Raw genomic sequence first — 15,405 nt, forward strand, 5'->3', positions numbered from 1 at the left:
TCTCTTCTTACCCTGATAATATTTTTTTTCTTTACAGTTCACATCTTTATTATGTAAAGCACCTTGAATTGACTTGTCGCTGAAATATGCTATACAAATAAACTTGCCTTGATGCACCCATAACTCTGGAATTCCAGAGTCTTATCTCTACGCTCCCTATCAAATTAAAGCCTTATTTTTTCTGCTTATCCTCACTGTTTGGTGGTTTTCTCAAGGCTATACAGCTGTTTAGTCCCAATCTTTTAAGTTCCCTTTGCGTGCGGAAATGCTCTCCCTTTCACTATTAATCATAGATGTGAGTTCTGTTGTTTTTTTACGTACAGTATTGGACAGTTCCTAACTAAATGTTAGTAGTTTTAGCAAGAAATGAGAAATCGCTCACTACATCAGTTATTATGAAATAACTGTCAGCTGAGCCATAATCATCTTCATTGTAATAATCCAATGAGAGGTTCTTATTTGATTAGTTAAATCCAGGTGGTGACTTTCTGAGGGCGGGCAGTGTATTTACGTCAATGTAAATATACCTTTATATTAGACAACTTCGTCATCAATAAATAACAAAGCGCTTCAACCTCCCGAACTTCTAGAAATGCCTTCAGAGATGGAGGCTCATCATCGATCAAGTGTCACTAATGTTATGGTGTTATGTTTACACTTAAATAGAGTAGGCCGCTCCTCTCTAAGCAAGCTGAATCTCTGCAGCTAACAAGGCTCAGAGTAAACCAGGGGGCAAACATTTGAGCAGCTGCTGAATCTCAGACACTTGTGAACCTGCAAATGTACACAACACAAAACCAAACATGCTTACATGTATATGAATACAGCACATTTGGACAGTCTGTGCAGGCACAGGCTTAACATAAAGAACCTTACGTAAACATGTTGGGTGTCGATGGGAGAGCGCTAGGACCGGATTTAGCACATAGTCAAAAAGTAAAACATTTCAGCTCATGCTGTTGCTTATTAGAAATTATAATTAGAGACATTCTTGGATTAATGGGTGCTGACAGTTCTCAGCTTTGCAGCAACAGTGTCAGTTAATGAGGGGTTTATAAGAAATGCCAACTGACTCATGAAGACAAATGGCATATCAAATAGGTTTGTGCATTCAATTATAAAAACTCAGGTTTGGACATGTCAGGGTTGGACGGAGTTGGATGAAATCATTTGTCTGTAAGGCTATATGAAACCCTTTTAAGCACCTCTATCTTATAATGCACAGAGGTCTGCACAAAGCTACTGACAAAAAGAATGCAAATCTCTTCTCATGTTTTTCAGCACATGAAGGAATACTTCAGTCACTTCCTTGTTAACCATCCTCATTTCATCCCTGTGGGACTTGGCAGTGCTGTTGAAGCACCAGCCCCTGTGCATAATCATGAATAGTTTAAATGACACTGCAGCCCAAACACATAAATCGCTGAGGGTCAAGTTCAGTAGCAGTTTACAGTCATTTCAAGTTTTACAAACTTTTGAGTAAAAGATCTTCACAGAAGAGCGGGTCAGTCAAGCTACCAGTCCTGATTTACCTTTTTACAAACAACAATTTCTTTAACCCCTTGTTGACAATCGTCACAAATTGTCACAGCCGAACACACATTTTTTTTTTTTTAATATACATCAAAATATACTGTACGTATTTGGGCAGCAAGGGGTTAATGCTTAACATTCTCAACCATTCATGTTCAAGTATAATGGAGGCTTTTATTCATTTATATATATATATTTCTGGACTCCAAGTTTGCCAGATAACAAGAAGAAGTTTAGCTTCTTTATATAGAAACTGATCAGATTGTATTAAACATACATGTGTGTTATTGTGTGTTTGTGTTTGCAGGTGTCGTGTGCATCATTACCTGATAAGAAAGCTGCTCAGGAAGGATCCGCTGGCGGCTGGGCTGTATGCCTGCATCCTAAGTATAGTCTAATCCACAGGATACGGAGTAAACGCTGCAGGGTCTACTCTTTTGGGTGGGTACGAACAGACATACTGCCACTAACATACAATTTTTATATTTGGTTGGTGGCCAAAGCTAAAACATTAATTCCTTTAATCATCACCTTATACTAAAACCTCAACAGTCCACAGATCTCCAACACAATGGTTTACTTATCTACAGATGGAGGTTACTCAGAACAAGCTTTAGGACATGCTTGGAAACTTCAGATCCCAATTACCATTCTTGACATTTGACCTATTAAAATGCTTATTTCTTATATCTATCTTCTCAAAGAATATTTTCACTTTTTTCACCGGTTGGCACAATTTATTTAGGTTTCAGTGAAAATTCTAAGAGATGCTTGGGTCGACATTCCACATAGAGATAGTATAATTGTTTACACCAGTTGGTTTTCTGAGGTGCAATGAACCGTCTGACTCCAACCATGTTTTCCACGAACTGTTCCATAATTGTTATTCACACTTTTTGTTATGTGATGAGTGGAGAGCACCCAAAAGCAGGAGAGGAGGAGGCAAGAATTTAAAAAACTAAAATACTTTATTTAACAAAAAGTGCTGCACATACAAAATGCAACAAAAACAGTATCATAAGTCAAATAGAGACAACACAAAAAAGACCAAACAGGTAGATCACCAAACAGACGAGATGGAAAAACAGACTTACCAGGTGGGAGGAAGGGAAGTAAAGACAATATATAGACGGAGCTGACAAGACACATGTGCATACAATCAGGACAGATGGGAACAAGGGAAGTCAGACTGGAACTTAACCCAAGATGTGGACTTTCAAAATAAGAGCAGGAACTAGAATACAAAACGAGGATGTCCAAGACAAATGTGAGAAATAGTACCTATATATAGTACCACACAACAATTTCATAACTTGAGTGGCACTTTACAAACACAACTTGTTTGTACTGATTCCTTTTTTAAGCACAATACTGTTAAAGGTCATAAATTGAAGCCAGCCCAAGACTACAAAAGAGAAATGGATGTGAAATAAAGATGAAAAGATTAATATTTATTTTAGCTTCATAAATCCTAAGTTTCAACATCAGTCTTTTCATTTGTTTTTCATTCAATTTTTCAGGGATTTGTACAGCACATTTCATTGACAAAAAGCAACTCCAACGGGCTTTACAAATAGATTGGCATAAAAGAAAGATAAAAAAAATAAGAATACAAATGAGATACATAAAAAAATCTCAAAAAATACATTTGAGCAGAAAAAAAGAATAAAACAGAGCTTAGAAGGCCAGTGTTGTGAGCTGCCCACTGTTGTCTGGTAAAACTGATTAGTTGAAAATTAAGGCAACTGCTCATTCTTTGGTTGAGGCATGGAAAATTAGCAGATATGGAAATATTGTTGGGTTGATATAGGCAACAGAAGAAAAGCTTTGACCACCGACGAGGAGCAATGTATTTTACTCCCTCTTTTGGTGGTAGAGGGTAGATAAAGTATCCCTGGGTTGTGTGAGGAAGGACATCCAACATGAAACCTGACCTGTAGTAATATGTGCAACATGATTATCTGCTATGGTGACCCCTATAACAGTGAAAAGCCAAAAGAAATGTGGTTGCAGGTAGTCTTTTCAACTACATACATTTTTCAGACACAATGAATGGTATACAGCGGTTTGTAATTGGTCATTGAGCTTAGTCACATAAGATTCTTTTCAGATCATTTTTGTATCTCAAAGTGAAATTGATCATCCTGAAACAAAGTTGGATTTGGCTTGAAAATATGAATATGTAAAACTGAAGTCCCTCCCTCTCTGCTGTGCTTCGGCTCCCCTGTAAAGCCGTTGGCTGCAAGGGAGGCCACTGCAGTCTGTCATGGCAGTTCTGGAAGTGGCACTGATAAATATTTACTGAAACTTTAATGCACACAATTTCTAATCATTTTCTGATTTTTCTGTCAGGGCCTAGTGATATTTTTGAACAATATGAGAACATATAAATGCATTAACTTAAATGTTTATTAACTAAGCCCTGTTTTTACTTCTGGGGATAGCTGAAGACGATTGCTGTCTCCAGTTTATTAAGTACTGAATAATGAAGGCCTAATGTGCCCTACATAGAAAGACCCATTCACTCCATCAACACTTCCTTCAGTGAGTGGAATCTTAAATCCAGTCACCAGATCACCCAGGTATTTGACCTTACAAAGACTGGAGAGTCAATCAGTCTCAGTCGACTTTGTGCTGTGGGTCAGCTTGGCCTGGTTCTGCCCTGCTGGGTCTCCACTGTGCTGTGGCAGAGGTCTAAAGTGATTCTTCTTTTCTGCAGGCAGGGAGCTTATTAGTTTGACTGTTGAGAGACGTCGTGGGTGTGCTGTCATCAAGGCAGGTAGGGCAGAGACACCGATGCGGGAGAGTGTCAGGGGAGTCTGTGTTTCTGACTTCCTGATTCTCTGTGGAGATGGGGTCAGAAGTCAAACGAAGAGAGGGAAGAAAAACACATCTGATATCCTCTGGCTGACTGAGAGAGACAGTGGAGTCAAACTGACAAGACGCACAACGTGCACTCCTATAGAAAGGAATATTTTTATGAGTCTCACACAGCTACCTTTTTTTTAGTCAATCATAGCTCCATTGGAGTTATTCCTATAGGGCCTTGGGAATTAGATCAGTTAACTCTTAGTCACCCCTCAACTTTGGTTAATTAAATAACTGAGTTGTCCTTAAACATTTAATTCAATAAAAGAAAAGTATGTTAGCAGAGAAAAACTTGAACTTTGTTATCAATTGAAAACTGGAACAATCCTGGAATACCAATTAAGCTGAACTTTAAAGTTTTCCCTGAAATGTTTGCTGGTATCCCCCATCTGACCTTGATTCATTACACACACCGACTTCTTGGTCATACTCTTGACTTCATGCCAGGTATGCTGAGTATTCTGCTCTCAGGACAAAGCTGCACCGCGGTAGAGCAGACTCCAAAATCAAAATTACAGTCCACAGCTGCACACGAAACAGGATTTAAAAGATGTGTCGAATGCTGCTAGGGGTGTGTGTGTGTGTGTGTGTGTGTGTGTGTGTGTGTGTGTGTGTGTGTGTGTGTGTGTGTGTGTGTGTGTGTGTGTGTGTGTGTGTGTGTGTGTGTGTGTGTGTGTGTGTGTGTGTGTGTGTGTGTGTGTGTGTGTGTGTGATTGGTGTTGAATTCAGCATTTCAACTTGTGCACACAGTTTTGTGTGCATTTGATGCGCCTCATTAGCATCCCGTTTAATGAGCCTTGAACAACTGTGCTTGAGAAGGATGAGCAGCTGTTCACTGATTGGTTGGTCGCATGTTGCGGGTGTGCAGCCCGTAGCGTGAAGCGGTTGCAGGCTGTTTTTCCTCACAAGAGCAGTTTTCTACCTTTTCAACTTCCCTCGTTAAGCTTCCTTCTCATACTGGGTTTCACTTTAAGCATCCACGTCTGTTTTTTCTTCATCAGGAGAAGGCTGTCCACAGAACAGCTTAGTTGCTGCCACCGCCTAGCAAAAGTTAATAAATGATGACTCTCATTAATACTAATTGTTCCTCTTGTCAGAGTGGCAACTGTTGTCAATATTTGCTTTGTCAGAAAGCTTCTAAGCAATTATTTAATGAGTCACAGTGCCGATTCCTTCACCGTCTTCCTTAGAGTTAGATTAATTTTCCTCCACCCTACAAACAAGTACATGCATCACAACCAAATACACACCAACAACATGCAGATGGGAAACAGCAGGGAAAAACAAGGGGTTGTCAGATGAAAGGCTTTGCATCAACAGAGCCCTGCTGATTTTGCCTTGCAAGTTCTAATGCAGATATCCGTGCTAGTTGAAATTACACAAAGAGGCTTCAGTATGCACAGCGAGTGTGATATAATATTTTATTTTATTAGTCAAGAAGAAGACTAAAGACCTTTTATGATTAAGAGGTGCAAGGGCCCAAACATAGCTGTGAGACAGGCAGATGAGCACTGAAGGATGACTCATCACATCCTGGAAAACAGTATGCAAGGTGTAGGGGTGGAAAACACTGGAAAATGTTGCCAGAAGTAGCACACCAGTCTGGTGTTCGTGTTTTTTCCACAACCCACAGATTGTTGTGCACAACCCATACAATCTGTGGGGTTGTGACACCACTGATTATTTAATTAGATTAATTTCTTCATCCCGTTATAAACACAAAATGGACCGATCGGTTGCACAAAGCAAGCTTATTTGTAGAGCACAATTCAACAACAAGGGGCTTTACAGAGACATTATAACATTGTCACACAGTAGAAAATAAAAAATAAAATAAAAAGCATGATTTAAGACCAAAAAAAAAGAAAGTAAGAAAAAAGACCCTAACGCATGCCGCGTCCATCTACCTTTCTGACTGACATTACATATTGCCACCCTGCAGCTTTCCTGCTCTTTTGCATTTCCTCAAATAATGAGGACAAAACATGGATTTTGCAGTTTTGCATGATTTTAATTAATACAAAAGATGAAGGAAACCACCCAAATAATGAGTTCTTTTGAGAATCATGAAACGACTGATAACGCCACGGCTAATCAGGCGTTGAATGAGACAGTTTACAAAAGAGACGGCTCATAAACTTGTAAGATAAAAGTCTATGTTTTTTTTTATTCGTGGATGGAACGAATAAAGACGTTTTCACTCACTCAATTCTGCCTAATTATGTAGCTGTCTGAGTCTAGAGTTTGTTGGCCAGTATTGATTGCAAAGTCTGTCCTGCCCCTGTGGCTAATGTTTATTTCATAATGACGCTCCCTCACTTATGTCTGCTTATAACAAATCGACAGAGAAACTCAGGGTATTCCCACTTCTGCAGGCATCACTGCACCGCTGGCTTAATTTGTGGGCTGAAAATCGGGCTTATGCAGTTTTCAGACCGCATCACGAGTCCATGTTTGGTCAATTGAGAGGCAAAAGAGAAGAATAACAAACTGCTCCCCACTGCCGTTTATACAGATTGATTTTCTTTTTATTTTGTAATGATCTCTTCTGTTTGTACCTCTTCTGAGACAAGGCCCAGGTCGGATCCAAGGGTTATCCTGCTTATGAGTCGTGCCACCAGCATTTCTGTTCTGTTGCTCAGTGTTTAAAAGGTTCAAAAACGCAAACATTTGATTTTGACCTAGCTCCAATACTAGCAAGCTGTAAAAGTATGAAAGCCTGACCTCGTATTGTGATTGATCAGTAATTTGAAAGGATCACGGAACTTCTCTTCTCCTTTAAACCCCAAAATCTTAACTAAGGAAGTGGATTCACCTAATGGTTCCTTATTTTAATGTTCACTTTGTTCATTATTCTAAACGGAGGATGCTGTCACAAAGTCCGACTCTCCATCTCCTTTAAATGCATCACCTCCAGCTAAGCTGCAATTCAACTATGTCTAGAAGTTACACATGAACGGCAGAAAATACATTTGCTATCCAGACTTGGATCACTCTTGACAACCTTCCTTGCAGACTGAAGGCCGTGCAGCAAATTTAGAGCACTTATGTAGGCTAAAGCACTACAGGGGGAATAAAAATACCTGCACTTCATCATTAATGGATCATGGACATGCTAATGTGTGGAGGCTCGCAGTCAAGGATACAGAGACCTTGGTATATGAAAAACGAGGTAAGAGGAAAAAGTAGTCAAAAATACCATCATGTGGAAAAGTTCGTACCCCCCCTGTATATGTGTGTGTAAACATAATTAAAAAATCATCTGATCATAGTTGGTTCTTGGTATAACACAAATATAACAACAAAATAACACTTCATGATGTCGCATGTGACAAAAAATAAGATAAGAAACATGTGGGTAATAATAAGTATCCCCATGATCATCCTCTAGCAGCAATAACTTGAAGTCGGTACTTCTATTCTTTGAGGTTTTTGGGGTATTACCATCAGAGCATTTCAATTGGGTTGAGGTCTGGATTTTGACTAAAGCATTCCTGAAAGCTTGATCATTTCCTTTTGCACCCATTCCAATGCAGATTTACTATCCCTGTTGCATGGCCTACAGTAGTTTTAAACAAACTTTTACCTCTGAATACTCTGCTATAGAGAGAACTTAATGCTTGACTCGACGACAATGAGACCTCCAGGTCCTTCGACTGCAAAACGACGCCTCAATTATCACCCTCTCCATTTAGCATCCGGCATTAAAGTTAAACAACTCCACTTTGATTTAATCCGTCCATGCGGATCTTCCAGAAGTCTTGTGGTTTGTTCAGGTGCAGGGTTGCAATTTAAATTCCCAGGTCTTATCTTGGGACAGATTTGCTGAAAATCCACACATGGGAAAATTAGCAACTGCTGTGAATACTTTCAACATGTAAATAATCTTTATTACTATAAAACATCGATCCCCATTTGTTTGGAAGTGGCTTCACACAACCCTTTTAAAATTGATGTGCGGCAACGGTTTCTTCTATGAGACCACTGTTTATGTCTTTCCCTTTTGGCATTGTACTAAAAAAAAAACAAGAAAACATGTGCTCTAATAGAAGTCTGTGCACATGCTGATTATCAGTTCATCAAGAGCTGTTGATTAACTGACTATTCTATTCATTGGTCTAAATCCACAGTTTTGTGTGTTAACTGGATTTTAGGAATATAGCCAATACTAAATTACAATCAGGGAACATTAGATATTTAGGCATAAATATCTCCCCTAGGCTGTCAGAGTTAATAAAATTAAATTATGTTCAGCTTTTAAAGAAAATAGAAGATGATCTTTCCAGATGGAACTCTCTTCCCATTTCACTCATGGGAAGAATAGTCACCATTAAAATTATGGTTTTACCAAAAGTAAATTATTTTTTCTCAATGATACCATCCAAACCCCCTCCTTCTTGGTTTAAGTCATTGGATTCATATGTATCAACATTTCTGTGGAAGAATAAAACACCACGTATTAGTTTGAAGACATTGCAAAAATCCAAAGAATGTGGAGGTTTGGAGTTACCTAACTTCCAGTATTACTTCATAGCCAATAAATTACCGTATATTGTAAAATGGTAGAAAAATCATTCTTTATATAGTCAATGGCTGGACTCAGAGCAAGTGTTTTGCAATGATCTGGAAATCTCAGAGTTACCATTTATTAGTCAAAGCATTAAACATCATAAATGTTTCAAAAGCATTAATATTAGAACAACTCTGACAGCTTGGTGGAAATTCCTTAAAGTAGCTAAAATTTAACTTTTTCCATATGTCCGTACACCCATATGGAACAACCCAGATATCCTGAAAAATGATAAAAAAGATGGTAAACTTTGCTCAATGGAGAGATCAATGAATACGGTATCTACAGCATGTAATCATAGGAGGACAGTTTGTACCTTATAGGTGCGCCATAGTTTGTAAACTTATGGCGCTTTTGCACTAGTCCCGCCTCCGCCGGCTCGGCTCGGTGCGGCCCCGTCTTGCACGTTTGCACTAGGGGCTAAGACGGGTAGAGCCGCTCCAAGCTGATACTATTTCTGTAACCATTCTGGCGAGGTTCTTTGCGGGCTGAGCCGACTATTTCTGATGTCACCACCCTCCGCGCCACTGATTGGTCGGGGGGGGCGGGGCCGTCATCACCCTCCGTGCCACTGATTGGTCGGGGGGCGGGGGCCGGCAGACATTTGAATCAGGAAGCGGGAGTCAGCGCGAGAGCGACCCGCGGCTCGCGGCGATTTTATTATAAAGCGCAAAACGTCTGGTGATCCAACTCTGAGGTGCAGATGTTCATAAACCTGGTGGCTGACGAGAGAATTAAAAAAGGGATGTAGACGGGCTGTTTTACTCTCAGCCGCTCGCGGCTCCAGCTGATTTCTGATCAGCGCCGACATGAACAAAGCGGTTGCGCAATCGAGTACGTCACAGCAGCTTCACCCCAACCCCCCCACTTCTCCCCTGGCTGTGGAAAAACAAACGGGTAGAGGCGTGATGAGCCGAGTCGGGCTCAGTAAGTCCTAGTGCAAAAGTGCCATTACTGTTCAGTATGGAATTAGCAGTAATCAATTTTTAGAATACACAGACACACAGCCACACAAACATATACATACACATACACACATATACACACACATATACACACACATACACACACACACACAAACAAACAAACAAACAAACAAACAAACAAACAAACAAACAAACACACACACACACACACACACACACACACACACACACATAGCCACACAGACATATACATACACGCACACACACACATAGACAGACACACTGGCTTGTTCACCTGCATGCTTGCTCCGTAGTTTTTTGGGTTAGTCAGTAGCGGTAGCTTAGCTTAGACTGTGATTAGATCTCGAGATTTGGGTCGATTGCTGCTCATGTTTTGGTCGGTTTCGTGTTTCGTTTGTGGTTTTTGTTGCAGATTTCCCGTGCTTGACGTGTGCCTCCGTGTGCTCTTGCTTCCTGGGTTAGCAGTGGATGTTACCCCCCCCCAAAAAAAAAAAAAAAAAACACTCACTGAGTTTGTATGTGTATATATATATATGTATGTGTATGCATATATATATGTATTTATATTAAATATAGTAATAATGCACATATATATGCCTTTGGTTTTTACCGGCATGCTATCAACGATTAATATGTGTGCAGACAAGGTAAAAAAAAAAAAAACATATCTGACAGCAAAATACTTTTAAATTTTCAATCTTATGAAAACAATGAGGGGATACTTAGTATTGACCACGTGATTTTTTTTATTTACTCTTCCTTTTCAGTTTCTTGTTTGTGAAGTACAGAATGGCCTGATGAAACAAATATTTGCTGTTGTATATCTGCAGTTGTTTTTTCCTGATTCTAACATCCAATATGATCAGGATATTTCATTTTAATGTTTTTATACACAATAAAACATAAGACTAAAAGAATGGGTACTAACATTTCCGCATAACTGTACAGTATAAATGTAGATCCTTTCTAATCTTAACCTGTGACAAGTCTTTTCTAAGGTTTATAGCTGTTAGTAAAAGCATCCAGAAAGGTTTCTGATGCTCGATGACTGTGCTGCTCTGTGAGTAATCCCTGCAGTGATTCCTGGCAAAAACATGCCACAAGGAGATGGGAAACTCTCAATGAAACATTTAGTGCGCTAAAAAGAGATGTCTTGTTGCATCTTAATCCCTCGCATTTTCTCATCTCTCATCTTCCAGCTCGTGGGATGCTTTCAGGGACTCGGTACCTCATCTGTGACAGATACGTACTCCCACTGCCACAATTACAGCGCACAGCCGCAGCACAAACAAGACACGGGGGAGCACGGGGAGAGAAACCGAGAAAGGGAGAGAGGGGAAAGATTACGGAATTAAAGGAGGTAGAGGTGGAGGGAACAGAAAATCAGTGACAGAGGTTGAAGATATAGTGAGGAGGCAAGGAAAGAAATCATGAAAGAATTAGAAATGAATGTGTCTTCAAATTTTTACACATGCAACAAAATGTATACAAGAAAATAGGATGTACCCCTGCTTTTTGCCCAAAAAGAGCTGGAATATGGCCTAGATGATCCCTGTGACCCTGCGTAGGAATACAAGGGTTTAGATAATAGATAGATGTGTGGAAAACACAAGAGAGAAAGATCAAACAATAAAAAAGAAAACATTAGGGACAAAAAGAGGCATTGAGTCTCTCCTTGCTGAAAACTTTTATTGCTTTTCACTCTAATTATTAGTTTCATAGCAGTGTATCTACAGGTGCAGTCCAGATCACAGTCACTTCTTGCATTTTACCCCAAATCATTCATGTTGCTGCATTTCACATTTGTAGCAACGGCTGCAGATATTTCATAGTGAGAAGCAGAGCTTTACGGGCTGCGTTAGAGAGAACGTTTCGATTGGTCCAATCTAACAATAGCCTCATATAAAAATAAAATCTGGTTCAGGTCTCGTGCTGAAACAGGCAGCGAGTTACATCTTTGAATGTATGGACTAAGAATGTATTAAATTCACAAAGGTTCATTCATGCAGCCCTTTTTTTCAGGAAATTAATATTGCTAAGACAATCATATACTATATGTGGTTGTTTTTTATCCTACAAACACCCATTTTATGCAGATTGCACATTTTGGCTCTGTGGATGGCCACGTTGGTCAGACTGCTCTAACTGCTGGATAGATTGTCACATCAAGTTCCTTATTTTCAGATGATAAATCCTTCAGACTTCCTCTGTTTTCTCTACAACCATCAGGTTGGAATTTTGAATAAAGTGTCTTAACTATCACCAGGCAGACCGTCATCCTCTACTTGGAATGAATCACTATTGTAACTCCTTAGAGGCAATGATTATTGCATTAACATTGTTCAATGTTCATATTAAACTTGGCCAAAGCTGCAAATTATGACAGAAATGTATGTATAAAAACTCACTGTAAGCCAGAAGGCCAGGCTTCAAGATGCTCTAAATACCTAATTTCCAGCAGGTTGGTCTGTTTTTGGGTTTACCCGTGGAGAATGGCTGGACTAGCGCCCCAGCAAGGGCATGTGGTGCTAACACACACTTGATGAGACCTGATGAAAGGCTTCTAATGAAGTCAAATCAGAAGGCAATGGTTTTTTAGAGAGGGGTACTGCTGGAGCCCGCAGCCAGCAGTATTTTACTCATGCAGAAGATGAACTGACAGGGATACAGAACAGCTTTTGAGCTGCATCTCATGCAAAGCTTCCCCAGTGGAGTCCCTGATAATCATAACATTAAGCTGGAAATGAGCATAACACGTTTTTGAAAAAGTTACATCAGCGTGGATGTAATATTTCATCATACTTACACTGGCTTGTCTTGTGTTATGTACGCCGCAGGCTGGGAGTAGACGATTGGTCCCTGGAGCGTTTTCTCGCCGGATCAGGGTGTGAGGTCCACGGCTTTGATCCCAGCCTGAAGCAGCTTCACCTACAAGAAGCTGGAATGTGGCTCCATCGGCTCTCCCTGGACTGGAGAGATCCCAACCCCGCCGTTGTCGCCCAGCGTCAGTATGCGAACAGCAAGAAAATGGCCACCATCCTGAATGACTTTGGGCACAGAGAGGTAAGCACGTCCCCTCCTATTCACCTCTTCCTCATAAGAGGTCAGGTTTGCTTGAGTATTTGCAGAAACATTTTGATCAAAGTATCACTAAAGCTTCATCTGCACTCCAACTGATTTTCAACATCATTTGCAGTCCCATCAGTCATGGGTTCTGGTCAACCTCCCATCTTAAGCTACAGAAGTAAAAGACATATGATGACATTATTCCGGCAAATGAAGGAGCAGGACACAGCTTTAGTCTCTAAAGCTCATTTGTCCCCTCGGGACGACTACACGCAAGGTTTCTTTACTTTAAACCCTAAAATGTTATTATGGTGGGGCTGCTTGGTGTGCTTAGATTTTTGCTCAGGTCCATTCCTTCAAAGTTACTTCAACAAGGTGTCGTTTTAAAACTCAAGACTTTAAAATAGTAACCCAGAAACATAAAAGTGAGGTTTATTCCATCTTTTGAACACAGTCAGCCTTTTGAAAGTGAGATGTGGTTCACTTCATCCTCCTCTTCTATTGCTCTCTCGGAAATCTAGTTTAACTCAGTAAATAACGAGGTAGCGTGCAGAGGTTATCATGAATGTAGAAGCAGAGATAAACACAGATAGGGTAGTACCTTTAGAATAACTGACTGCAGTAGAAACGTGGCGTTTTCAGCAACATTTTTGCCATGTATTTGTTTTTGCTGGAGGTATTGTTTTGCACTACTCAAGGACATAGGGTGTTCTTGTGTATTTGAACAAAGGTTTACGCAGCCCACGTGGCAATTTTTAATTGCTATGGAAATATAATTCATGCAACTTAAATCCCACTGTTCTGTTTCTTTTTTTACTTTTGAAGAGTTACTTCTTTCTTCTTTTGTTAAAATATAAAATGGAATACAAAGCTCTGTAGCTCCAACTTAAAGGAGACATATTTTATAAAAGCTCACGCAATCCGTCTCCTGGGTTATTCATGAAACCTCTGTGACTTGAAGTCCAAATAACACAGAGATGTTGTACAAAAGCAGCCTTTTTCAACTGCATCTCTTCAGCTCTGTCCATAGAAGCCAGGATAAGGGGGTGAAGTTATTATCTTAAGCCGAGGACACACCAACCCGACGTCGCCTGCTGTCGGTCGACTGCTGTGTCGCCTCGCGTCGCCTGTTTCGGGCAGGGTCGGGCTCAAAAAGAAGCACTTTGACACACCGCAAAGACGACACCCAACGGCCAACTAGCACGTACATTCTGCGCAGTCTGCGTTTCAATTTGCTGCGATGTTTTCGGAGAAGAGCCGCCGGTCCGGGATGCAGCAGCAGCTCACGTAGCCTACAGATGTGATCACCAGGTCAACCTGCCGTCGTCCCGGGGAGAAACCTGCAGCTCTGTGGAGAATTACCGCTGGCTGAAATAAATCATTTAGGAAGATAAATGTTGGTTTAAAGGAGCTTGAGGCCGGATTGAGGCAGAATTTATGAAAATAATTTGTATATGTTTTAAGTTTTCTAGTAATAATGTCAGATGAAGCGTTCCAAACCCAAAAGAATGAGCCCTCTAGCGTATCTCTCCTTTGCCTTGAACAGGCTGTGTGCTGCAAAATGTGCTGCAATTCGGGCCCAAATTTCCCGCGCTGGGCTGCGGATGTGACGTCACATGACGCTGCATGCCCGTTCTCCCCGTTCTCCCGTGCCGGCTTCACTGTTGGCTGCAGTGCCCCCAACGGCCGTCGTGATGAAGGGTGGCGCTAGAGAGTCTCATTTCTTAAAAGGAGCCTCAAGCTCCTTTAATGGATGAAATCTAACAGTTGTAGCTACGCCTGTTAAGAAATTTGCTCCGAAAATTTCAGGATTTCTGCCTGCCTGCCGGCTCCGGAGCTGATTTATGGTTCCACGTTAAATCGACGCAGATCTGAACAGCCAATCACAGAGTGAGCTGTTTGACCAACGGCCGACGCCGATTCGACATGTCGAATCGGCTGAAAAGCTGCCGACGGGCGGCCGACGGGCGGCCGACCTGTGGCGACGTGCGGGACACACCGGGGAAACTAGGCCGACAGACGCGCACCGACGCTCATCGACGCTCATCGACGGCCCGACGGCCGACAGTCGGCTTGGTGTGTCAGGGCCTTTAACCCCACTCCAGCCCCACAATTTTCCTGTTTTGAGTGACCCAGTTCAGAGATACAGCACAGGCAAGATGTGACATTAGTGGGGTTAAAGATCAGGAAGTTTGATATGTTTTTCATCTGGAAACTTGCTAATTCTGGTTTTAGACAAATAAGCTGCAACAGATGTATCTGTAGTTTAGCATATTTTCAGCTGAGCGCCTTCCTATCGTGGAGTGAACATTGCATCCACAAATATGCACAATAGATGAGCTCACGACTTCGTCCTACAACTTAAAGCCTTAGGCTAAAAGATCATAATTTAAGTGAAACTATTGAGGATCACGTCGGGCT

General features: G+C 40.9%; 1 protein-coding gene across 2 annotated transcripts in view; it reads left to right on the forward strand.

The window, feature by feature from the left end:
• The window catches only part of mettl24 (methyltransferase like 24), a 49,770-nt gene that overhangs the window by 29,591 nt on the left and 4,774 nt on the right, over positions 1 to 15,405 (forward strand). For both annotated transcript variants that reach the window (XM_061747042.1, XM_061747043.1), the window contains exons 3-4: positions 1,841 to 1,974; positions 12,756 to 12,981. In XM_061747042.1, the coding sequence (XP_061603026.1) occupies positions 1,841 to 1,974; positions 12,756 to 12,981 (360 nt within the window). The remainder of the gene's footprint in view (positions 1 to 1,840; positions 1,975 to 12,755; positions 12,982 to 15,405) is intronic.

Source organism: Cololabis saira, chromosome 18, assembly GCF_033807715.1.
Source record: "Cololabis saira isolate AMF1-May2022 chromosome 18, fColSai1.1, whole genome shotgun sequence".
Lineage (NCBI taxonomy): Eukaryota > Metazoa > Chordata > Actinopteri > Beloniformes > Belonidae > Cololabis > Cololabis saira.